This window comes from Periophthalmus magnuspinnatus, chromosome 3 (assembly GCF_009829125.3).
Source record: "Periophthalmus magnuspinnatus isolate fPerMag1 chromosome 3, fPerMag1.2.pri, whole genome shotgun sequence".
NCBI lineage: Eukaryota > Metazoa > Chordata > Actinopteri > Gobiiformes > Gobiidae > Periophthalmus > Periophthalmus magnuspinnatus.
The window spans coordinates 33288589-33313067 of NC_047128.1; the positions used below are offsets into that span (position 1 = coordinate 33288589).

General features: G+C 40.5%; 4 protein-coding genes across 4 annotated transcripts in view; 2 read left to right on the forward strand and 2 right to left on the reverse strand.

Annotated features, from left to right (window-relative positions):
• Window positions 1-552: 552 nt before the first annotated feature.
• Window positions 553-4456, reverse strand: LOC117392142 (switch-associated protein 70-like). Its single transcript, XM_055229990.1, has 9 exons — window positions 4303-4456; window positions 3936-4076; window positions 3464-3637; window positions 2580-2807; window positions 2367-2513; window positions 2180-2288; window positions 1930-2111; window positions 1043-1209; window positions 553-760 (listed from the first exon to the last, which is right to left on the reverse strand). Exons 1-9 carry the CDS (start codon window positions 4396-4398, stop codon window positions 553-555), a joined length of 1452 nt encoding a protein of 483 aa, XP_055085965.1. The 5' UTR covers window positions 4399-4456.
• Window positions 4457-4755: 299 nt separating this feature from the next.
• Window positions 4756-12449, reverse strand: ipo7 (importin 7). Its single transcript, XM_033990124.2, has 25 exons — window positions 12247-12449; window positions 10959-11043; window positions 10504-10657; window positions 10251-10409; window positions 10024-10180; window positions 9858-9947; window positions 9681-9775; window positions 9527-9611; window positions 9315-9449; window positions 9129-9228; window positions 8976-9052; window positions 8779-8895; window positions 8613-8702; window positions 8364-8529; window positions 8129-8289; window positions 7883-8011; window positions 7456-7522; window positions 7245-7370; window positions 7056-7153; window positions 6882-6977; window positions 6570-6790; window positions 6263-6468; window positions 5898-6104; window positions 5710-5826; window positions 4756-5621 (listed from the first exon to the last, which is right to left on the reverse strand). The coding sequence occupies exons 1-25, from the start codon at window positions 12328-12330 to the stop codon at window positions 5524-5526; spliced, it is 3120 nt and encodes a 1039-aa protein (XP_033846015.1). The 5' UTR covers window positions 12331-12449; the 3' UTR covers window positions 4756-5523.
• Window positions 12450-12814: 365 nt separating this feature from the next.
• On the forward strand, window positions 12815-16114 carry tmem41b (transmembrane protein 41B). The gene is made up of 7 exons (XM_033991486.2): window positions 12815-13000; window positions 13426-13543; window positions 13635-13763; window positions 13993-14086; window positions 14295-14399; window positions 14481-14619; window positions 14696-16114. The coding sequence occupies exons 1-7, from the start codon at window positions 12904-12906 to the stop codon at window positions 14863-14865; spliced, it is 852 nt and encodes a 283-aa protein (XP_033847377.1). The 5' UTR covers window positions 12815-12903; the 3' UTR covers window positions 14866-16114.
• Window positions 16115-20358: 4244 nt separating this feature from the next.
• The window catches only part of dennd5a (DENN/MADD domain containing 5A), a 28995-nt gene continuing 24874 nt past the window's right edge, over window positions 20359-24479 (forward strand). Inside the window, exon 1 of the mRNA XM_033984030.2 lies at window positions 20359-20583. Within this exon, the coding sequence (XP_033839921.1) occupies window positions 20484-20583 (100 nt within the window). The 5' untranslated portion in view covers window positions 20359-20483. The remainder of the gene's footprint in view (window positions 20584-24479) is intronic.

Below are 24479 nucleotides of genomic sequence, written 5' to 3' on the forward strand. Positions count from 1 at the left end.
GAGTGCTCGACTGAACAAATTAAAAGAATAAACTGCAATATAAAGTATAATAATGTTTTTAAAATGCACGTAAAGCAATAATTGGCTGCATAAAATGATGTTAACATAGTTTTTGAGTATGGTGTCTGTGTATTTGCTGATCCACTGGCCTTCACTCATCTGCAGCAGACCAGTTCCTACTTTTCTGCCAGAACCTCTTGCGCACCTCCAACTCCCCCTCTGTGAATGCTGCCGGTCCCCAGTTAGTGATTAAGTGAGGCCCTTTATGACCTACAAAGGTAAGAAAATAGTGGTATTGTACAATCTGTGCAGACTGTTTGAAATTAAGAAAACATAAGTATAAAATGTGACATATACCTGGCTGTATGAGACGCACCAGTCCTTCATATCTGGTGATCACTATGTTGTTGTTACACTCGTTTGCTGCGTGGTTCAGCTTTCGGGACATGTTCTGTAAATATAAAAATGGGTAAAAATCCATTATAAATCATGAATTAATGTAACACTATCATCACATTGTATCAGCTGGAGTAGAATGAAAGTTTATGTGATTTATTTAACCTGGTAACGCTGGTCAGCCTGGTCTCTTTGCCTCTCCAGTCTCTCCAGCTGCTGAGTGGGCTCCTGTAGTCTCCTCTCTTGGTCCTGGATTTGGACTTCCAGCTTTTGTCTCTGGGCCTGGCTCTGGGACAGCGCCCTCTGCTGGTGTATGTGCTTCTGCTCCAGCTCTGCTCTCTTCAAGGCCTCCTCCTCCAAAAGCCTAAAAAGGATCACTCAGAAAATTCAGATCTTTGTTTGAACAGTATTCTCCACTCATCTATTTTTAGGCTACTTACATTTTAATGCTAGAGCGATATTAATAATTCATGACAATATTTACTTTCTGGATGCAACAATTCACATATTTCATTATGTCAGGGAAGTAAAAATATAACCAGACTTTCAAATGTGATGTGATAAATAATTTAACAGTATAAAAACGTATTTGAGGAACTATAAAGTTAAATATGGGGATGTCTGGAGATTGTACAATAAAACAAACCTAGCCTGCAGTTCCATCTTGGCCTCTTGGTCTTGTTTGGCCTGTCTCCCGTCTTCTAGCGCCTCCTGCAGGCTGTGGTACATATCCTCTAACTCCTTCACGCGGAGAAGGGAATGCTCCAGCTCTGATGACTTCTGCGCCACCTGCTCTTCAACCTCAAGTCGCATCTTAAACACAGAAAGATCCCAAATCACTGGATCTCCTGGCACCAGAATAACCAACAGTGTTTGTGTATAAAGTGCTGTTACCATCTTCTCTCTCTCCAGATCCAGTTTGAAACAGTCCTGCAGATGTACATAAGTTTTCCTTTTCTCGTTCTCCATGTAGACATCTTCCACTCTCTATAAAACACAAGCAGAATTTGTTATATTTAGTAGGTGCAGTAGTTAGTTCTCGTTTCAATGGCCAACATCATAAACTTCTTTTTTTAATCGTACTGACTCAAAATGGTAACAAAATACTTTAAAAAGAGAAGTGAAAAGGTGCATATGGTGCCCTGCCCAGGCCTCTCACTCACTCAGACATGCTCTACTGCTCTGCTTCTTCTGTATTCCCTGAAGTGCAATTTGCCTCCCTTTGTGTTTCATCCAGGCTTATTTTTGCATTTTTATTTTTAGATGTATTTACAGTGTCACTAATCAAACAGGAACATCATAACCAGGGCTGATGTGAGCATTTGGAAGGCACTATGCTAAATTCTGTTTGTGACCTTTTCATTTCAGAAGCAAACAAGCTGCAGACATGTTTGAAGTCAACTTAATACACATAAAAATGAAAAAATATAAATACAAATATGCCTCATTTTAAGACTAGTTATGAACCCACATGGGATATTGGTAAAATAAAAGTGTTCATTCATGTAAAGTACTGCATTGCTCTGAAAGTACCTTCTCCAGAGCCTCCAGTTGCTTCTGTTTGTTCTCATTGGTGACCAGTAGATGCTTGATCTGCTCCGCCAGCTGATCCTCTGCAGCCTTCTGTCTCCGCCTCTGCTCCCTCCGTTCTTCACGAGCCTGGCGTTGAGGAGGCAACATCCCCAACGTTTGCATCTGAATGCACTTTTCAATGGCTAAAGAAAGACAATTGTATTAAAATGAGGCCATACTAGCTACAAAGATCTGATGAGAAGATGCCTACCTTTAATCCATTCTTTCTTTTTCATTTTATCTGATACACTGATCTCAAAACTTGTCTCACCACTTTTGATGGAAAAAACACAGCTTTTTCCATCTTTATCTGGCAGAGACTGTGTGGGCAGAGGGTCATATTTTGCACATTTTACAAGAAAAACAACATATAACTTTTAACAATATGTCAGATTTACCTCAACAGTGCAGTTTCTGTCTATAACAATCTTTCCTTTTATCTCCATTAAATCCTCTGAACCATAATACTCCAGGGAATTGGACTGAAGCACAAACCAGTACTCTGTCCAGTTTTTACCTTTGTGGCATCGTTTAACCATGTGTCCCTAGATAATGGATATACGTTGTTTAATTGTAAGATGAAATTATATTTGGAAAGTTGCATGTGATACCTGCTTGAGTATTCCCAGAATGAGCTCTTCAAACACTTCGTTGATGGCTGTAGACAGAGTTTGGGCACTTTTGTTTTTGAAGAAATGCATTCCCACAAGCTCAATCAGCTTCCAAACCGTCAAAGACTTTGTATCAGGCAAATCCATTTTAAGATCATATCCCGCAAAGTCTCTTCCACTCCATATGTCGCCCATAGCACTGGTCAACATCTTCAATAAATATTCAATCTACACAAAACACAGCATTTGTAGATGTTAGAGAGTAGCTGTGTGCAAGTCTGGCCAGTAGTGATGGTCTAATATGACTTTTCCCCTTGATACCGATATTAAATATTTGTGTCTTGCTGCTGTAGCTGTTAAATTATAATAAAAATTGCAAATTAACATAAATTTGTAGACCTGGCTATGGAGTTTTAAATTGTAATATCAGCAAATATTCGTTATTTTTCACCCTTTTCATTAATAATAACAAAATATATCTGGGACTGGATATAAAATAGGCTAATTGTATATTTCTATTTTAATTGTTTGCTTGTTGCCATTTCAATTTTAACTCAAGTCCTTACTCTGTTCAAAAAGACAAATCTGATGCATTTAGAACAAACTGGTAAAGACATATGGGCACACAGAGCAGCTTAGAAATAAATATCTGCGGCAAATATCAAACCAATATACAGCGGGTACGGAAAGTATTCAGACACCCTTAAATTTTTCACTTTGTTATATTGCAGCCATTTGCTCATTATGTAAACACAGCACCCCATATTGACAGAAACGTGTTTTTTTTGTAGAATTTTCAAGAAAAACTGAAATATCACTTTCTGCACCCACTGTATAAGGCCCATCCATACTGACCAGACTACATGCTTTTCTTCAGGGCTTACCTCCTGAGCTACAATGTACAGTGGGTATTTGCTCTCAGATAACATGTTGAAGATGCACCAGACTTTAAACGCATTATCATGTGAGATGTGCAGATCTCGAACACAGATGTTTTTCTTGTAACACAACGTCCAGCAGAACTTGAACAACTCCAAAATGTTAAAATTGTCTTGGACCTAAAAAAAATTTAAGAGGCAATATGTCATTTTTCTGGTGGGGAACGTGCATTCTTCCTTTTAGCCGGGTCGCCTCTCCATTGATCTGGCCAGTAACTTGGTCTGGTGGTGTCTCCCTGTCGACTGAACACCATACTGGAGAATATTCTACAAACCAAAGCATCTCCATGGTAACAAGGCAGCACCACCAGGAAAGTTACATAAGGCACCTTTAAATTAGCATTTTTTTTTACACATTTCCTTGTATTATAAACTCCCTATAGACATCAAAACGGTTTTAATATACATTTTAGTCCACCTTATTGAGAATGTAGTTGCTCAGGTAGTGCACATATCCCTGGTTGGACAGAGGGCCCGACTCGTCACCTTTGAAATGATTTTCCAGCCCACGAGGATCAAAAGAGATCTTCATCACCTCACAAAGATTGACAGACAAAACCTGTAAAGTCCAAACAATGCACATACTTTGAGAAAATGCTAGAAAAATATTAACTAATCTAAAAGAGCGAAAAATAACACCACTTATATTCCTAGAAAGTGAGCTGAATTATTCCAACTGACGGTACCTTTTAAAGAAGATTGCAAACTTAATGAGAATATCTTTACAAGTACAACTTAAGTGTAAAGATCAAGTAGATTTTTTTTAAATGTCAAATTTAACAGACCTTTAATTGAGATTTGGATACTTTCCCACGATGATCCACATCTAAGGCTGTGAAAGCGTGCCAAATACACTTCAAAAGTTCTTCCTGGTTCCACATTTTGTTTTGGCAAAGCAATAAGTTTCCTTACTATAGTCTATTGTGAGCGCACAATTGAGAGAAGTGTGAATTACTGCAATGCTTGATTGAAATTATTTTCATAAATACTCTTTCTCATGGTCCACCCAAAAAGAAAAACCACAAGGGAGTACATCAAAATGCAAATTAACAAGAAAACACTCAGACATTCCCTTAGCTTTTTTAATATGTCGTTGTATATATAGATGATTTATCCATACACCAACCAAAAGCTTGAGACCTTCACGATAAGTCCAATTGTACATGCGTAAATGTAGTCAATTGTACTTCCAGTGCTCACAAATGCATTTTCTATAGCCATACTGAACACCAAGAGCATTCTCTTTTACCTGAATTTGTCGTTTACAAGTTTTCCCACAATCCTCTCTGTAACAATGACAACCAGCCATTACTGAAGTCACTTCCAAGTAACAAAGTTACAGCGGTTCAGTTTAAATAGTTCTCAATTAAAAAATTTGCAGTCCAATACAGAAGGCTAGGAGACCTGAACAATATGAAAGTGCTAGTTATTAATTTACAGAGCTCAGGCATCACATAGTGCTATGAAGTATCCAATATGCTACATATGAATACAGCTGTTGACACCTTACAAACGCCTTAGGTCATTTTCAAGGCTACTTGAAAAAAAAAAAAACAATAACAAAAATCAATAACCTTGGCTTCTATGTACATAAACCTGTTTGTTTATGCAGGAAATAAATGTTATCGCCACAACCAGAGGTATAACATGGCCTCTTGGCCTCAGTGATAATGGATTTTGTCCCATAATCTAATGTGTTGCTATTAACCCCCAATTTTGTTTGAGTGGGGAAGAGTTGCCATCAAGGCCTCCCCTCCACTGGACTCCAAAAGACAAAGTTGTTCAGAGCTTCTTCTCTTGCATCGTGCTCAAGTTTAAGTTGGTTTATTTGCCTCAGCCACTGGTTACATTTTGGTTGCTTTCCCAAGTCTTCTGGTGGATTTCCAATAACAGTTTGAAGAATGACTGAGAAGAACCTGTTCTGGAACCCCTACTTAAGGGAACAACACAAGCTTTTTCACTTCACTACAATCAGTCACAGAGTAATAAAAAGTAGAATGGAGGACTCAATTCATTCCCGGAGCAGCGCCCCCAAAGTTGAAAGTTGGTGGTACCACAGGTGCTGTGAACTTGTATCCTCCGTGTTTCTCAATCATTTTGGATTCTACAGTGACACAAAGAAAATACGTCAAAATAATACAGCATACTGCTCTTGAGACAAATGCCTTCAATAATCCATAGAAGATAATTACCATGTGCTGCCCGTCTCTGGTCTGCAAGTGTGCCAATGTCCTGAAGCTGTTTGCCCTGCTCCTCATCCAGTGCTTGTGTCAGCGCCTGGTACCACGCCGGGTCATGGACCTCAATGTCTGAAAGAACAAAAGAATTATCATTGCACTGCTTGATAACACATTCAGTGGCAAATCAGTACTTCTCTTACGTTGTAATATGGCTTTGAAGATTTGATACTCGTCTACAAAATTGTCTTCATCATCTACTGAAGTAGTGTATCCCTCGAGTGCAGTCTCCTCTGCATCATCTTCCTCCCAGTCTTCATCATCTCCATCCTCTCCTGCCTGCTTTGCCAACATCTCCAGATACTCCTGCCCCTCTTCATCAATATCGTCCTCATCACTGTTAAGTTCAGCTACAGAAACGTAGAAAATAAACACATTATGACTTGCAGTTTAGCAGAGGTCTGATGTTAGTGTCAGTCTACTACAGGAATAGAAATGACTAATGTTTTAACTGGACATACAAACAGAAATTGTCGTTCATGAGCTCATTATAAACCACATATCCTACCAGTTTCGTCGTCTTCTTCCCCATCTTCATCATCATCTTCATCATTCTCATGCTCAGCCCGACAGGCATACGCCCTTTTGAGGCCGCTGAAGAGCATGATAGCAGCGGGCAGGAGCTGACCGGCCACTTGGTTGACTGCCTGAGGCCTGTGCTCAAGCTCCATCAAGGCACAGAGACCCAGAATTGCCATTTTTCTGTCATGAAGTCTGCGCAGGAAAGAAATATAGAATTATCCTACTGTTGTCATAGTTGTAGCCCAATTGGTGGCAATGGTTTTGTGACTCCAATGTATCAAATCTTCATTTACCCAAGGAAGCAGTCAATGTCTTTGAGCCACTGTGATATGAAGTGGTTAGTGATAGGCTCAGTGTTGTTGGGGAAGCGGAGGTTCTCCAGAGTGTTGAGGAGAAGATGAGGGTTGTAGTAAAGTGCCGCTATGGCGACCTGCAGACACATGGTCCTCAGCTCACTGGTCTTCACCTCCCTCGTCAAACGCTCCAGTGCAAGAGTCACAAACAGGGGCACCACCTGCAATTTTTACATTATGTTTATTCAAGCATCACACAACAGGGTGTGTCCCATACATGAAACACACAATACACTTTTTACTTTGACTAACCTGGTCAATTCCACGACCCTTGCACTGAAGAATAATAACTTCCAATAGTTTAGCAGCATGGCATTCTGGGTCCTCACCGGGGTCCCCTGTTAGAATCTGAAAGAAATGTTTGTAAAGTTCACACCTAAAAACATTTTTTGGCAATAGTACCACTGCAACTTCTGTTTTTATTACCTTTTTACACATGCTAAAGATAATCTCCAGGTATTTGGTATCAGAGAGCAGTGTATTGGTGTCTACTGTGACATAGTTGTGAAGCAGTGGCATCATATCTGAAAAAGGCAATTTATTGCATTTATTATACATTTTGTAACCACATACGTAATGATAAAAAGTGAACGTGTTGTAAGAACAAGCATGTACCTGTGAAATAATCAAACCCATCCTGCTGGAAGACTTCATAGACAAGTGGAAGCAGCTGCCACATTTGTGGTGACACCTGCTGGCATGTCAGGCTGTGAGCTAGGGACAAGATCTCTTCATAAAACTCTGAAAAAGAGAACCGCAAGTTACATATTTTTCAGGTTAGTATTGTGGTGGAATGATATTCTACAGGCTTTCCCAGTGAGCTTACCAAGTACATGCTGTTGGAGCACAGTTCCAATAACCTGCAGACAAATACCTTCCAACTGCTCAGTGATCTACAAGGGCACACAAAATGTATCACCAGAGAGAAAAATGTATAATGCACAAAATACAGAATTTACACAAGCAGAGAAAAGCATTTTAACAATTTAGAAAATTTAAATTGCAAATAAACACATGTCAGATTTTCAAATTGTCTGGTTTTATAAATGAAATGGCTCTAGTATGGTCAGAAATGGCTGTCTGCCTGAGCACTATTTCTAGTGTGTAGCTAAGCCGGTGAGTCATTTTGAACATGGTGAGAACAGAACGTGTTCCCAGGAGTTGGTGGGAGGCTGAAGTGTGTTGGCAGAAGCTTCATCCGACTGAAGAGGCTCTATGGAGATGACGAGTGAGTGTGGGCAACAGCAGCTCACCTCTTTGTGGTCCTCCACAACACTTAACAACGTGTCTATGGTGTTGAGGATGCCCATGGCTGTCACTGCCTTGTCATCTCCTCCCTCCTCATCAGGCCCCGTCTGAATCACTTGGTTGAATGTCATTGCCTAGAAAAGGAAACAATTGTAATATAATCCACTCAAATAAGTTTAATATGTTATTTATTGGGGCTTTTTATTGGAGCGGTGGTAGAAATAACAATGATGGATATCAATTGTACTAACCAGATGTTGTGTCATTTCCACTGCTATGGGTGTAACTTCTTCACTGTATTCACAAATCATCTTCTGTATGACGTTAGTGAGGTCATCGTTCTCAGTCTCCCTGACAATGTGCAGGAGTGCCTGCATCACAGGCCTGATGAACGGAGTAATATATTCTTTGGCTGAAAAGAGATTTAGAATGTAAAGTTATATTTTAGACAAGTAAAACAGAGGGTTAAAAATGCAGTGTACATACCTTTTTCTTGATTGCTGATGAGAACCTGCAAAGCAATAGCAGCCTCTACCTTCACTGGCATCTCATTGTCATTTATCAGGCAAAGTCGAGTGAGCTCAAGAGCAGTTTGCAGGTTCTGGTCACTTTTGAACTTCACCTCACAGAAGTAATGCAGTACCCAGCATGCCTTAAAGTTGAAATTAACACAAATTAATCCAATTTGTTCAACTCAACAAATTGTGAATGCATCTTAAGGCCAATCAGACTTACTCTAGCCCTCATGTATCCCAGTTCACTGCGGAAAAGGGGGAAGACGTGATTCTGCAGCATGAACTCCATTTGGTCCTTGTAAATTTTTTTCTGTTTCAAATGAATTGCAATATTGGTTTTCAAAGTTTTAAGCCATTAACATGTAAACCATCAATTTAAAAATAACCTTGAGTAGAATCTCAGCCAATGATCCAATCATGTGGAGGGCTCCATCCTTTTTTCTGGGGTCTGATGCTGCGTCTGTAAGAATTTGGTAGCAGAAGCCCATGGTCTTTTGTAGCACCTGAACGGAATATCAAAACATATCATTAGGCTAAACTGACAACAATAACAGAAGATTTATTAATTACAAATAAACAACACCTCTTTCCTCTTCATACAAGCAGTAAAAAGTAGTGTTTGTGCTGCTGTTGTGGGGGAAATGAAGTCCTCAAAAACATCTATGAGCAAAAAAATATATATGTTAATCATCAGACATGCACTTATATCTTGTGTACGTCACATTTTTCTGCTTACCAAATTTCATACGAATATACTCATAGGGATCTTCCTGCCATAACTCTTCATCACTGTCTGTATAACACATGAGGGGGAAAACCACATCCTGAATAATAACCTGCAAAACAAAAACAATGACTCAAGGATGAGTGACCTGGCCCACAATTTTAATATTACTCACAACAGATATAACTTAATTTATACCTGAATGTGTGGCTTGAGATTCTTCCACGTCAGTGCGTGTGCAATGCCCTGGTTGATAAAGTTGAGCGTCTGCTGGAGTACTCGAGGAGCAACATATTGTGATGTCTTATACTGGTATAAGACTTTAAGGAGTACCTACAAAAAGGAATACTTTAGATCTGAAAGGGAGATTTTCAGAATTCATACAAGATGGGAAAAAATACCCAACATACCTGCTGTGCTGCAACTGCATACTCTTTGAGGAAAAAATCTGCAAATTCTGTGTACTCTTTGGTTGTGTTGCCAGGACTGCCATACCTAGAATACAATTGTAAATAATTAGTTTTAGGGATTTTTCTTTTCTTTGTATATAGCGCAAAACTTCACCTTTCAAACAGTCGGGCCAAGATGTGAAGGGCCCACTTCTTACACTTCCACCACGGCAGCTCGGGGCGCTCGTCCTCATCAGTCTGCATGGTCTCCTAGATTACAGAATACACATGGTCAACAAAATTCAACAGCATCACCAAAATCTTCAATGCATTAAAATGAATGCAGCCTTACTGGAGGAACGTCTCTGTCCACTATTGTCCTGAAGATTCCCATCCATTCTGTTAGATTATGTCTCTTGATTAGCTCAAGGGGAAGGTTGTACTGGAGAGGTAAAAAGAAAGGTATGATAAACAACCCCAAATATAGATTCAAAAGACAATGTGAAATGCAGAGTTACCTGGAAGAGGGCGTAGAGGATTTTGAGGATTTGTTTCTGAATCAGGACTGACTCACTGGAGGGGTTTGGGAGAAGCCTGATGAAGTTGTTTTTGAGCATGGGCATGAAGACATCCATGGCACCAATCAAAGGCTGACGCTCCTCTGGTTTTTTGTATCTGTTTTACACAGTTAATGTTAGACTATGGACCATAATAACACTTGAACATCAGAGAGATATTGACTTACTCATAGTTTTTGACAAGCTGGTAAAGACAAAGCAAGATTCCAAACCAGGTTCCACTGTTATCCGATTGCAGATAGAAAGCAATTTTGTCCACAAAGGACCTCCACTTGACGGGATAATCGGTCTTGATCATATGGTGAATACACGTTGTCAACTGGACTCTTGAAAAAGTAAAAGTAAAATAATCGTCAATTAAAGCTTCCACAGAAAAAGCAATGTGCAATCTCATTTTTGACTACACGGGGCCATAGTTACCTGATGCGCTCAGGAGACTGGATGATGGCTTCTACAATGTTTGCTCGGATAAAGTCCCTGTCCACCTCAGGAATGGTGTTGGCCGGCGTGTCTGTGCCCGAGTCATCACCATCACTCCAGTGTTGAGTGATCATGTTCTTAAGGTAAATTACGCCTATTTATACAAAAACAACATGTTTACACAAATACCCGGATACAACACATACAACAACAAAGACCAGAAATAGCACTGAAAATGTCAGATGTTTTGAATGTGGCACAAATGTCAGCTGAGTTCAGATCTACAAAGTGGAGGCACCCTTGGCTCACACGGAGAGCTCAAGGAATGAAGGAGTGCAAGTCTGCCACATGCCGGACAGCTGACTACAGGAAGGCCAATCAAAATACAACATACTGACGCATACTTTTTTAAACAACAAAACAGCAACACAAATATGCTGAGTAGTCAAGATTACCTGCTTGTCTTACATCCAAATCCAGTTGCTCAGACATGGTGACTTGCAGCAGAGCAGACACAAAGTTAACCTGGGTTAACCTGGCCTGTGAACCAGAAACACACATTTGACTGAGATGAAACTGCACAAATATTTCTTTTGTAATTCTAAGAGAACAAAAAAAAAAAAAAAAAAAAAACTTTATGTAATGCCCCTTTCCTGTAATGAACAAATGAATCACTGATACCATGCTTTCATAAACGCTGTAAGAATTAAAGTGCCTCTAGTCTTGACTGGATGAGAGCACAAAACAATTACCACGAGCTGGAAGTGAAGTCATTCCAGACTACAGTGTCATGCATGTGAGCACTGCACTACTTATGCCAGTGCTAAAGAAAAACGCGGTGTAGGCCAGGCCAGTAGGTCTAAGAAAGGTACCTGGTACCAGAAATAGCCTATGAAAGAGTACATTTAGAATACATTTTCTTAACTTGTGAAAAGTAAACAAAACAATAGTACATGTGCCAGTGTGCGATGTTGAGAGGTGCCTTCCAGGGAAAGGGATATAAAGGACAAATGTGACAATACAAATAAACAAAAATATTTAAAAATGCTGAAAAAATAAAATAAAGCAATGTTGATGCCATCTAAAAAGGTATGGCCACATGTAAAAGTAATAAAACATGTCATGCGTAATCCAAAATCACTATAATGATATATGCGAGTGAGATATAACGGAGGCATTTCAGGTTATATTCAATAAGTTCGGAGGAGATAAACATGTTTACTTGAAGTATTGTCACAGTGACACGTGAACAGCTCATCCACAGCAGAAGGTTAGCTCGCCTCGTTTAGCTACACACGCTCAGTCCAGTTATAAATGTGGCTCTGGACACAGTCTCTCAATCAACCACACTCAAACTGAGACAAACACAGTAACAATAACGACAAGAACAAGTGTAAACTCTATCAGGAAAAATGAAAAAGTGCGCAATAGCCACATAAATGCCTGGCACACATCAGGCAGAGCGGGCTAACAGCTTTAGTGGCACAGCTGGCTCGGTGTGGGCTAACACAGCTGCTAAATCCTCACACTTTTAATATCACGGATGGAAAATAACACTAGGTCACTAAACGTGAGCTCCACATGTGACAGTGCAAGTAAAAAGCCAGTATTTCCACGCGTATCGAGTAACGGGACACATCGCAGGCTCGCATTGGGTAATGGAGCTCGCTCCATCTTGGTGTTGTGAACGGAGGCCGCGCTGAGACCGCGCCACTATTACCACGGTTACCCGCAGACTTTTACCTCGTTCAGCCGCCTCTCCGCGGCCTCACGCAGATTGGGGTCCATAGTGCCCCGAAGAGCCTCGACCAAAGCCCCAGCATCCATAACGACAACTCTGCTTACGACTCGGATTTAGTTTTTTAGATGTCCGTCAATTCCCAGTCACTGCGCACATGGACGCACAGCTCTCCGGTTACCCGGCGCGAAAGGAAGGAGCGGAGAAGTACCCGGATAGTTCAGCGCCACTTGTGCAACATGAACATCCGGCGGCGCGCAGGGCACTATGGGAGTTGTAGTCAAAATCTTTTAGTCCTATTTGTTTTCCCAATCCCACTTGAAATATACATTTTAGACTATGTCACGTAAACCTCCAAGTTTCAGAAACAATGTTGAATGGACTATCCATTGTTCAATATAATTCATCACGTGGTGATTTAGTGTCATACTTATAATAATGACACAGTCCTCAACAGTTCGTGAGGATTTTATTTTCGTGCTTTCTAAACCATCTCCTATAGAAAGATTGTTTTTCCTCTAGGAGGCGCTGTTTCTATTGCCCGGACATAAAGGTGAAAGGTCACGGCGTTTCGTCACAGGACTGTACAGGAGACACTCGCCGGTTGTGGTTGATTCCTGTTACCGACTTTTAGGTCTCTGAGCTGATCTGAACCGAGAAAAATGGCCAAAAAGCGAAGAGAAAGACAAGAAATCGACGGGCTCTCCTCAACACAGGCGGAATCACACGAAGACACGAGTAAAACACAGATATTTAAAGGTAAAACACAGATATTCAGAGGTATGTCTATGCGACGCTCGTGGCTAAACAGAAGAAGACAACGACACTCCTTAGAAACAAACGTCTCAAAAGGATGTTAATGATTATTTCTAAGGTGCTCGTTGTTATAAGGGGACGTGGTCGTAGTTTTGTTGGATGGGTTCAAGATCGGGGGTCGCTGGCTTGCTGTAATGTTCAGACAGTTTAGTTAACGATGGGCAGAACTGACTGAATGTAGCTGACGACCTCCTCGAGTCACTGCTTGGTCATTTTCCACTGTAGTGTAAATACACATGGCAGGTCGGTGAGCAGAGGTCAAGCGCATGATTCATGAGACAGTTATCTTGATTAGTTATAAGTAGCAGTTCATTTTATATCAATTTATGATTTATGGATTTATGATAACTTAATGTTTCATTCCACAGAATCCCCCCAGCCTACTCAAGGGTCAGCGCGGATGTCACTTCTTATTCTGGCTTTTATCTTCACATGCTCTGCCTCGTTCATGTACCTGGTCTACAGACATTTTCCTGAGCTCTCTGAGTAAGATATGAAAGCCTATGTAATGTGTTACTTGTTCAGAAATCTAGTATTGCTTGTGTTACTTAATCGCTCATTTTGGGATGTCTTTCAGAGATGAAATGGAGAAAATCAAGATCCCTAAAGATATGGAAGATGCCAAAGCTTTGGGGACAGTACTGTCCAAATACAAAGATACATACTACACTCAAGTGTTGGTTGCATATTTTGCAACATATATTTTGTATCCTTTGAGCAACTACATATTCTCTCTGTATTGCAAAAGTAGTAAATTGACAAACTCATCCAATCTTTAAAAAAATAATTGTTTAAATAATTTTAAACTTTATATGTTTTTATCATAAAGGTGATTTTTGATCCCATCTTGGCACAAAACCTGGATTTAGTGCATTACCACTGATATGAGAAAGTGAGAATATGAAGTTCTGTTTACACCTTGACATCAATCTTAGTCTTCAAACATTTGCGATCCCTGGATCAATTTTTCTGAGTATCCTGTCGGGATATCTCTATCCTTTTCCACTGGCCTTATTCTTGGTGTGCCTGGTAAGTTTAATGTACTTTATACATTAATACAGAATATGCAATATGAGCTGTGTCGTAAGAATCATGCATAGCTATGTATTGTTTCATTATTTACAGTAATATTATACCTTGGTCACTGCAATCCAGAGAAATGCATGTTTGTAGCTACATAAAATACTTTCAAGGTAATTAATGTAATATAATAATAATAATGTGTATTACTCTTCAGTGCTCTGGCCTGGGGGCTTCTTTTTGCTATATGCTGTCTTATTTGGTGGGAAGACCCATGGTTTACAGATATCTCACAGAAAGAGCTCAGAAATGGTCTCAACAGGTAAAATTTCTGAAATTATAATAAATTGTGAGTTACCCAAGCATTAAGTTGTAATTTAATGTAATGTTATTCTTTTTAAAGGTGGACAAACATAGGGATCATTTGATAAATTACATTATCTTCCTGAGAATCACTCCTTTTCTTCCCAACTGGTTTATCAATATAACATCCCCTGTCATTAATGTGCCTTTAGGGGTGTTTTTTATTGGTACCTTTTTAGGTAATGTCTAAATGTTTCTTATTTATTAAGTTGTTATACACTTTATTTGTGAACAATTTTACCTGATATTTTTCAGGAGTTGCACCGCCGTCCTTTGTTGCCATAAACGCTGGGACAACACTGTACAAACTGACCACAGCTGGAGAGGCAGTGTCCTGGAACTCTCTGGCTGTGCTGGGGATACTAGCAGTGCTCTCCATTTTACCTGTGTGCTTCCAGAAGAAACTACAGAAGAAACTGGAGTAGAGCACTTCACCTCATACTTTCCCTCTGTTCCTCCTCAGCTCAGGAACAATGCAGCTGTCGCTCAACTGGCTGTGTGTTTGGTTGCATCCACACTGCTCATGACGCTGGTTATTTACCACCAGCTCAACAAGAACTTACTGATAATTACCAAATGCATGCAGTGGTTGAGTGGTCCATTACACTGCAAGGAATGCTGTTTGCATTGGTTAAGTTTCTGTGAGTTATGTTATTTGTACACATTTTAAAATCTAATAATTTATAGCTCATTTTGTTTGAAGGTGCTACATGTAGCATAGAATGACAAGGCCAATTTTTTCAGTGTTTTTATTAGTTGATCATACTGCAACAAATACAGATACTGCTCATATGTTTCTGCAACAATTGTGTTCTATTCTATTTGCAGTACCTTCACACTCATATTGTCTATGTTCTTAATATTTATTGTCCAAGTCATACTCACACCCACACTCATATTGTCTATGTTCTTAATATTTATTGTCCAAATCAGGTCATGCATATGTTGAGAGCAATAATTCACAAATTAATGATTGAACTAGTTTTTGTCCTTTGTAAAGAAATCTTAACTTTTTATATCAGGTGCACAATTGCCAATGTATGTGTTGAAGAGGTAGACATGATGATGGTTTACTGCCACATGTATTCTCCTTTGAACTGCATTTGTGTATTTATTAAAGCTTAGTTAATACATGCTTATATAGTATTTTAGATAGCTTTAATCACATACCACATACAATCTTAAAATGGCTCCCACAACAAGAATGGGATTTGAAAAAACAGAATAACATTTGACTTTCTTTTATGACCTTTGACCTGGCTATTGTGCATTTTTGTAACACCATAACACGTTTATAATATAGAAATAGACAGAAATGTGCAGCACCCCCTCCCAATTACCTCAATGCTATTGACAGTCTTAATGGTGCCGACAGCACTGGAAGAGAGTGGATGGTGCCTCTTTTGAGAAATATTTAAATTATCCTGCATGCTTTTTTTCCTTTTCCACAATGATGGTCTTTGTTTGCTTTTGAAGATATATTGCTGCTAAAGTTGTGGAAGATTAAGTTATATAACGAATGTACATAGAAAGAACCTACATTGTTCATCTGTTAAACTTGGTCTCTTTTAACCTGATGTCTTAATAATTTGATCTCTCTGATTTAAAACCCTCATAGGCTTGTGTGCACTGTTCATTAAGTTGTTTAATTAAAATGCAACCACCGAGAATGAGGATTACGTCTCTTTTTGGTTTCATTAAAATGTTCTATTTAAATATTTCTGATTGTGATATGCATAAATGCAATAGCAGGTTATATTATATTAGACTATTATCACAAGCAACTTTAAACAAAGGCTCAAAACAAGCATCAAAGAACCAAATAAATAGATGTTAACGTGTAAATATATTTCCAGCAGAGGGCAGGGTCGGACTAAATTCTGTTAGCTGATTATTATCCTGACTTACTATTTATCGTTTATGGAAGTTTTGTGGAACTGTATGTGTGACAGTGTTGGCCTACCTATTCAAAAAGTCAGCATACTAATTTTTGCATTGGTTATTTATAATTTATCCCCATAACTATATTTTTGATTGTCCAGTCCAATCCCAACATTTTATAATGAAACAGTTGCTTCATCATTATGTCTACTATAGCAGGAATTATTTTCATGCTAACAAAATGATTACCACACAGACGATGGCCTTCAGTCATGAGGGATTCCCCCTGCATCATCTCCACAGCCAGCTGCCGTTTGACGCCTCTGCACAACTTGAAGCTCCATTGTTCCACTGAAGCAAAAAGCTCCCCAGATCACCCCCTCCACTGTGCCATGTAGAAAACGTCTCAGGTGGGATCTCCTTGTCATGCCAGTAACATTGGAAATTCTTTCTCATCAGAGAATAAAACTTTCTTCCACCTTTCAAAGTCCCATGTTTGGTGCTCTCCGTGCAAACTCCAAGGGGGGAATTTTGTGCCATTGAAGGAGACGAGGTCTTTGGAGACATTTTTTGAGACAGCCAATCGGATCCTCGGCTCAGGACCGGTGATGATTTTTTTTTGGGTCTACCACTTGACTCTTTTTTCCCAAAACCCTCAGGATCTTCAAGTTTAAAATGATTGTCTTACTGCGTCTAACCTCAGCAGCAATGGCACGCTGCGAGAGGCCTTACTAATGCAGCTCAACAATCTGACCACATTCAGAGAGAAAGCTTTTTTGCCTTTGCCATCAGGAGGTCATGACAATGTGGATACCTGACAGAAAAATCGCAATCTTTTGCAGAGATTTGGACTTTTAAAGGCTGTGGCCTCTCCAATGAAGCAAAGGCCAGAGTGCACTAAAAGTCATTCTTAAGTGTGCCACTGATGACCCAAAGTTGTTCTGGCGAGGGGGAATCGGTGGCCATATCTATGTAAGAAGTCTTGCGTCAGAGATGTATTAGATTGCGATAAAAATGAAGCTACAGCCTACACAGACAGGACCAGCAAAAAATGTTCACTGTTTAATCTATACATTTATTCCTCTCATTCTAGACAAATAAAAGGCTAATTTTGAGCATAAAAACTGTGTCAACAAATTTACCAAGTATTGCGCAGCTCTGGCCACAAGATGCCAGCACAGAACCAACAAATCCTCCAAAATGCAGTCTGTCTTTCTTCTTTTTTCACCCACTTTGATTCCAATTCAATAGTTCAGTTTAGACCACTTAGTTCTTGAAGAATTTGATCATTTCATTTATACCGGTCTCCAATCTTTGCTCTACTTATTGTTAAACCAATAGTATTAATGCTATTTATATTAATTCTTTCAATCTAAGGTAACGTCCTGCGTTGTCATGGCAATCAAGAAAATCAAATTCATATTTCTGGTAAAGGGTACACCACCTGCTTGTTTCTTTGGACACATTATTGCTTTGATTAGAATGCTCCCCAGTATGACAGCAAACCTAACTATCTCCATAGAGACATCAACAACAGTTGATGCCTCCAAGTTACAAGTCTGTGGAGAGGCAGCCCTGCTCAGTTTTTAACTGAATTTTTTAGCACTTTAAAAAAACCCATCCATCCATCCATTCATTTTCTTCCGCTTATCCGGGGCTGGGTCGCGGGGGCAGCAGTCTAAGCAGGGACTCCCAGACTTCCCTCAGCCCGGACACGTCCTCCAGCTCCTCCGGTGGGACCCCCAGGGCGTTCCCAGGCCAGCCGAGAGACATAGTCCCTCCAGCGTGTCCTGGGTCTTCCCCGGGGCCTCCTCCCGGTGGGACATGCCCAGAACACCTCCCTAGGGAGGCGTCCAGGAGGAATCCTGAGCAGATGCCCGAGCCACCTCAACTGGTTCCTCTCAACGTGTAGGAGCAGCGGCTCTACTCCGAGCTCCTCCCGTGTGACCGAGCTCCTCACCCTATCCCTAAGGGTGTGCCCGGCCACTCTGCGGAGGAAGCCCATTTCAGCCGCTTGTATCCGTGACCTTGTCCTTTCGGTCATTACCCAGAGCTCATGACCATAGGTGAGGGTAGGAACGTAGATTGACCGGTAAATCGAGAGCTTTGCCTTTGGGCTCAGCTCCTTCTTCACCACAACGGACCGATACAGCGACCGCATCACTGCAGACGCTGCACCGATCCGCCTGTCAATCTCCCGCTCCATCCTTCCCTCACTCGTGAACAAGACCCCGAGATACTTGAACTCCTCCACTTGGGGCAGAGACTCACCACCCACCCGGAGAGGGCAAACCACCTTTTTCCGGTCGAGAACCATGGCCTCGGATTTGGAGGAGCTGATTCTCATCCCAGCTGCTTCACACTCGGCTGCAAACCGCCCCAGTGCCTGTTGCAGGTCCTGGCTCGAAGAAGCCATCAGGACAACATCATCTGCCAACAGCAGAGATGAAATCCTGTGGTTCCCAAACCAGACCCCCTCCGGCCCCTGGCTGCGCCTAGAAATTCTGTCCATAAATATAATGAACAGAACCGGTGACAAAGGGCAGCCCTGGCGGAGTCCAACATGCACCGGGAACAGGTCTGACTTACTGCCGGCAATGCGAACACAGCTCCTGCTCCAGTCATACAGGGACCGGACAGCCCTTAGCAAAGTGCCCTGGACCCCATACTCTCAGAGCACCCCCCAAAGGACACCACGAGGGACACTGTCGAATGCCTTCTCCAGATCCACAAAACACATGTGGACTGGTTGGGCATACTCCCATGAGCCCTCGAGGACCCGATGGAGAGTATAGAGCTGGTCCAGTGTTCCACGACCGGGACGAAAACCACACTGCTCCTCCTGAATCCGAGGTTCGACTATCGGTCGGATTCTCCTCTCCAGTACCCTGGAATAGACCTTACCGGGAAGGCTGAGAAGTGTGATTCCCCTATAATTGGAACACACCCTCCGGTCCCCCTTCTTATACAGAGGGACCACCACCCCGGTCTGCCATTCCACAGGAACTGTCCCCGACCGCCACGCGATGTTGCAGAGACGTGTCAGCCAAGACAACCCCACAACATCCAGAGACTTGAGGTACTCAGGACGGATCTCGTCCACCCCCGGAGCCTTGCCACCGAGGAGCTTGCCAACCACCTCAGTGACTTCAGCCAGGGTGATGGACGAGTCCGCCTCTGGGTCCCCAGTTTCTGCTTCCTCCTCGGAAGACGTGACACTGGGATTGAGGAGACCCTCGAAGTATTCCTTCCACCGCCCGACAACATCCCCAGTCGAGGTCAGCAGCTCTCCACCCGTGTTGGTAACGCCAGTCCGGGCGACGTAACTGGCCTTGTTCTTTTTCTCTTCATGAAGGGCTTCTGAACTGCTCTTAGTCAGACCCGTCTCCCATTACCTGTTTGCCATGGGTGACCCTACCAGGGGCATGAAGCCCCCGACAACATAGCTCCCAGGATCATTCGGGTGCTCAAACCCCTCCACCACATTAAGGTGGCGGTTCGGGGAGGGGTTTGTTATATTGTTATATATATATATATATATATATATATATATATATATATATATATATATATATATATATATATATATATATATATATATATACACATATACACATATACACATACGGGTGCTCATTGAGCACCCGAATGATCCTGGGAGCTATGTTGTCGGGGGCTTCATGCCCTTTTTTTTTGTTTTTTTTTCTCTTTTTATTAAATGTTATCATTACAAAATCTTGCAGCGGTAATGACATATAAACCAATAATATGGGGATTGTAGTTTTTGTAAGGCATAAAAAAGGAGCACATTATACTTAGATTACAAAACCAAAATTAAAACAAAATGACTTGAGACATTGAATATAACATTTTCCTGGCACACAGTAGAATAGTTTAAATTCAATCATAACATGTTGAAAACAGGGTATTGTCCCATAGTTTGATTCATTTTATTACCGCACTTTTAAACCTTTATTGTGAAGGGCGGCGGCCGGATGCGCACGCGGGCGTGCAGGTTTCCGCACGCGGCTGAGCGTCGGTTGTGATTTCGAGGCTCAGTACCGCTGATGACATCCGTGATGGCAGAGGCAAATCACCTTCGAGGGGCTCTTTAATATGCTCCTCGTCCAGAGCAGAAGAGTACCACTGGACCAGTCTCAAAATGACCACCGGCTTCAGCTCCGGTTCTTGCCGATTCGCAGATTATTTTGTGATCTGCGGACTCGACACCGAAAGCGGACTGGAGCCCGACGAACTGTCCGGTAAGCGCGCTAACCGCCAGGGTAATGCGGTACTGATGCCGTACTACGTATAATCAGGACTTTTTGAGCGTTATACGTGGTAAATATTGTCATTATTTTGCTGTGTCAGTGTATTTAATGAGCTAAATCACAGAATCCGCCCCGGGTTGAGACCGGGGCAGACTGCGTGAGTGTCCACAGGAGGATCACGCAGGAGGATCACGCAGGCCTCGCAGCAGCCTGTTCTGTTCCTGCTACACTCAGGGGTTATGGATTATTATGTACGTTTTGTTTTTGTCTGTGTGAATGTAATGCACTCTTTCAACATGTCTTAATACTCTTATTTCTGTGAGTGGCTGGATGGATTTGCCTTTTACAGTAACATGTCTTTGTAAACACGCACACAGCGCTGTTTACATGAGAGGATGTTCACATGGCTGATGATGGTTGTTGAGGATTAACCTGGGACCGAATCCATATTCATCCAGCCCAGGAAACCTTCATGTGGCTTCATAGCAGGATACGTTTCTATGATGTTTAAATTACACAGGTTTTTTCTCATAAGGCCATCATTTCTGTTTGCAGCAGTGGTTTGCTGATATAAGTAAACATGTCCTATATTTTATCCTGAAGGAACTGACTGAAGGAAAACATGCGTATAGTACTTGGACTAGCTACCTTGTCTGTAGCAGGGATCATGCTCAACAGTAATTAGTTGCCAGCCAAGCCCATTGTTGTAGCAAAACATTGGCTAAACCTATTTATTTATATTTTTTCATATTAGAAACTACATGCTTTTATTGACAGAGGATTGTTTTTGTGGACCTCTCCATTGAAAAGGTTTTTTAATAAAATTTGATTAATTACACAGTCCTAACCACATTTTAGCAATAATAGCAGCATATTTCCGCCCAATAGACCACAAGTTTTCATTACCGGTACTACTTTACTTTCTTATGATGTTATAAGTCATTAATGTGATTAAATCATAAACTCTTGTGGCCCCTTAGAGCACCTGTTGAGGTGAATTTGTTAACGCTTGTGGTTAGATGTTTCAGTCTCGGTTGATTCATTCACTGATGCGATAACCTTAAAGTTTCAGATGGCAACTGTAAGACCTTTTCTCTGGAGTGATGGCACAATTCACATCAGATTAAAGTGTTTCATGTGTGAGTATGTTAGAAATGACTAAGCTGGGAAACTCCTTGGCGTTATCAAAGAAAGTTCAGGTATTTCTTTCAGTACAAACTTTAAAATCATTGAACTTCCCATTTCTACTTCTTGATTCTTCTTCCTGAAAGAGTTTTACTGAAATAGTGACTGAAAAAAAATGTAAGAAGTTGTTATGTCCTGTTATGTCCGAGACTGGATTGGTTTGGTTGCATTAGTTTAATGCAACCAAACCAATCCAGGAGTCACTTGATAAAATAACTATTTTGGATGTATTTTCACATCTTGGCTGTTTCAGCAGCACATACAAACGTCTATAGTACCACAGGACTCATCTCAGTGCTTTGTGGCCATTTTTTTCTAATCTTGTTGGTGCTTGCTGTTTGAAGGTTGGGGTTTGCCCTTATCAGCTGTTTCATATTTGAGTTACTGAAAGGAAAGGAAGTGGAAATTCCAGTGCTATAGCTCATAGGCTGATTGTATCAGTGAATGTGTGCTGCAGGTATGATGATGAATAAGTCTTTGTTTACTGTTAATCAGAGACATGGTGTAAAATGCATGTACGAGCAGCAGAGTCTGTGTTGTGGTTTGCCCTCATTTTACGTTTCGGTCCTACAGAGTTAGTTCTGAGGCTTGATACTCAACTATGCTTAAAAGTGTAGGGCTGAAACTAACAATTGTTTTGCTCGTTGATTAATCTAGCATCTATTCTTTTTATTAATCGATTAGATAGAGATGAGACAACATCTCATGCCACAAGATCTCATGAGACAAAATCGCCACATTGTGCACATACGAGAAAAATGATCTTGTAAGATTTGTTTGTGTGCCTGCAAAAAATTAAAACAGAAAAACCAAACCCAAAAATAAGGTAAATAAAAGTGGTAAGGCCAACTAAACCCCACAATTTATGTATAATAACTTATGTCAAAATCTTGTCTTGTCTCATTCTCGTGGACCCAATTTCATATCTCGTTTCATCTTGTCGGAATTGAGTGTTGTCCCACCCCTAAAATTAGAGGTTTACGATTCTGAAATTTTTACAAAATCGAATCAAACACCAATTTTACACGTTTCTTGTGTCATTTTGATGTCATTACTGCTGAGTCATGGGATGTTTTAGGAGTCCTGTTTTAGGCCAGAAAACTGTTATTTGATTGCTAAATTAATTGACAATTAGTAGTAGTTATTAATCGATTAACTTGTTGAAGCCCGACAAAAGAGCATCATTTAGCACATCATGTTTAACTAATGTACTTAAAAACTTAATTGAATATCTCGACATTGAGAGTCCATTCGTTTAAATGTCATGACCAATAGCTTGCCACTCTCTCTGATTCTTATATTTGTTATGTTCCTCATTTTTGAAGCAGTGACCCTGACTCATGTTGAATGAGTGAAACTAAACGTTATAATGACCACTGCTTTTTGTCAGCCTGGTCTGGGCCACACGGGGAGCATTAGCATATGTATTACTGCCTCCCTCGTAGACCTCACTAGAAAACTGGAGCGCTGGGACATAAGTACACTCGCACACTGGCCACGCTCATTCAAATGCTAAATATCCTTTTCAATGTCTCCGGCAGACACCCATAAAGCCTCCCCAGCAAACAAAATATATTCAATGGGACGACATGAAAGCATAATAAGAGCTTTCATATGAGTTTGTGGATTTTTCCATGTGCAAGGTGTGATGATTGCTATCACTGTACAGTACTAATACAGTCATATTTTATATACTACACTCTTCTGTTCTATCTCCACATTTCATATGTCATTAAAACTGTGTAGAAATTAGTTATTAATGAATTAAATATTTGTTGCCAATCGTATAAATTGACAGGAACCTTTTAGCACGCAGGTTTTATTATTGGTCTTTTTAGTATGTACTTTTTACTTTGAAAAGAACATACAACTGAAGAAGAACCATTTATTGTTACATAATTCAATTCTTCAGCTTATTTTTTTCTCTTTTTTTCTTGCAGCCTGTGTAGATAGTCAGCCTGGCGTGTAATGTAGCTCTTCTCCTCCGTTTGCATAGAGCACATGTGATTTGTTCAGTCCCTCCTGAATGGCCACCCTTTACATTCTTTCCCATCAGGACTGAGTAATTAAGCCTTCACATTCTTGTCCCTAAGAAAGTGTATTTTCTTTAACGGGTTTCTCTGTACTCCAATCCCACGCCTTCAAGCAGATGTTTTCAGAGCACAGTGTCCAACCCCTAAGTTAACACAGGGTTCAGTGACTTCCTGTACACTCGTTTTGGCCTTCCAGAATAATGAATGAGTGACCTCCAAGACTGGAAAAGCAGATCATGTCCTAGAGAAAGTTGACTTATTAAATTTGTATTTTTTTCTGAGTGCACTCACAAGTGGTTTTATCGGATGACATGTCCAATGCATAATAACAATTATAAAAATGTACATATTAAAATTATAATATGTACAGAATGTGTACAGAATGGACAATACTTTAACCAGTACATAACATACAACATATAACATGGTTTAATATAATGTAATGAAAAATAAATACATTGATGTGTTAAATGACATTATGTAAAATCCAGAACTCTACCTTCATCCTATTTTACATATAATTCTATGAAGGGAGTATGTATTAATTGTATTTTTAAAATGTAATTGTTTATCATTTATGGCCAACATTTCCAACCCAAAAGTTTGATTGGTTCATGTTTTATGGGCGTCCAAAGTGGTGTTTTGGTAATGGTAATTAAGGTCAATGCA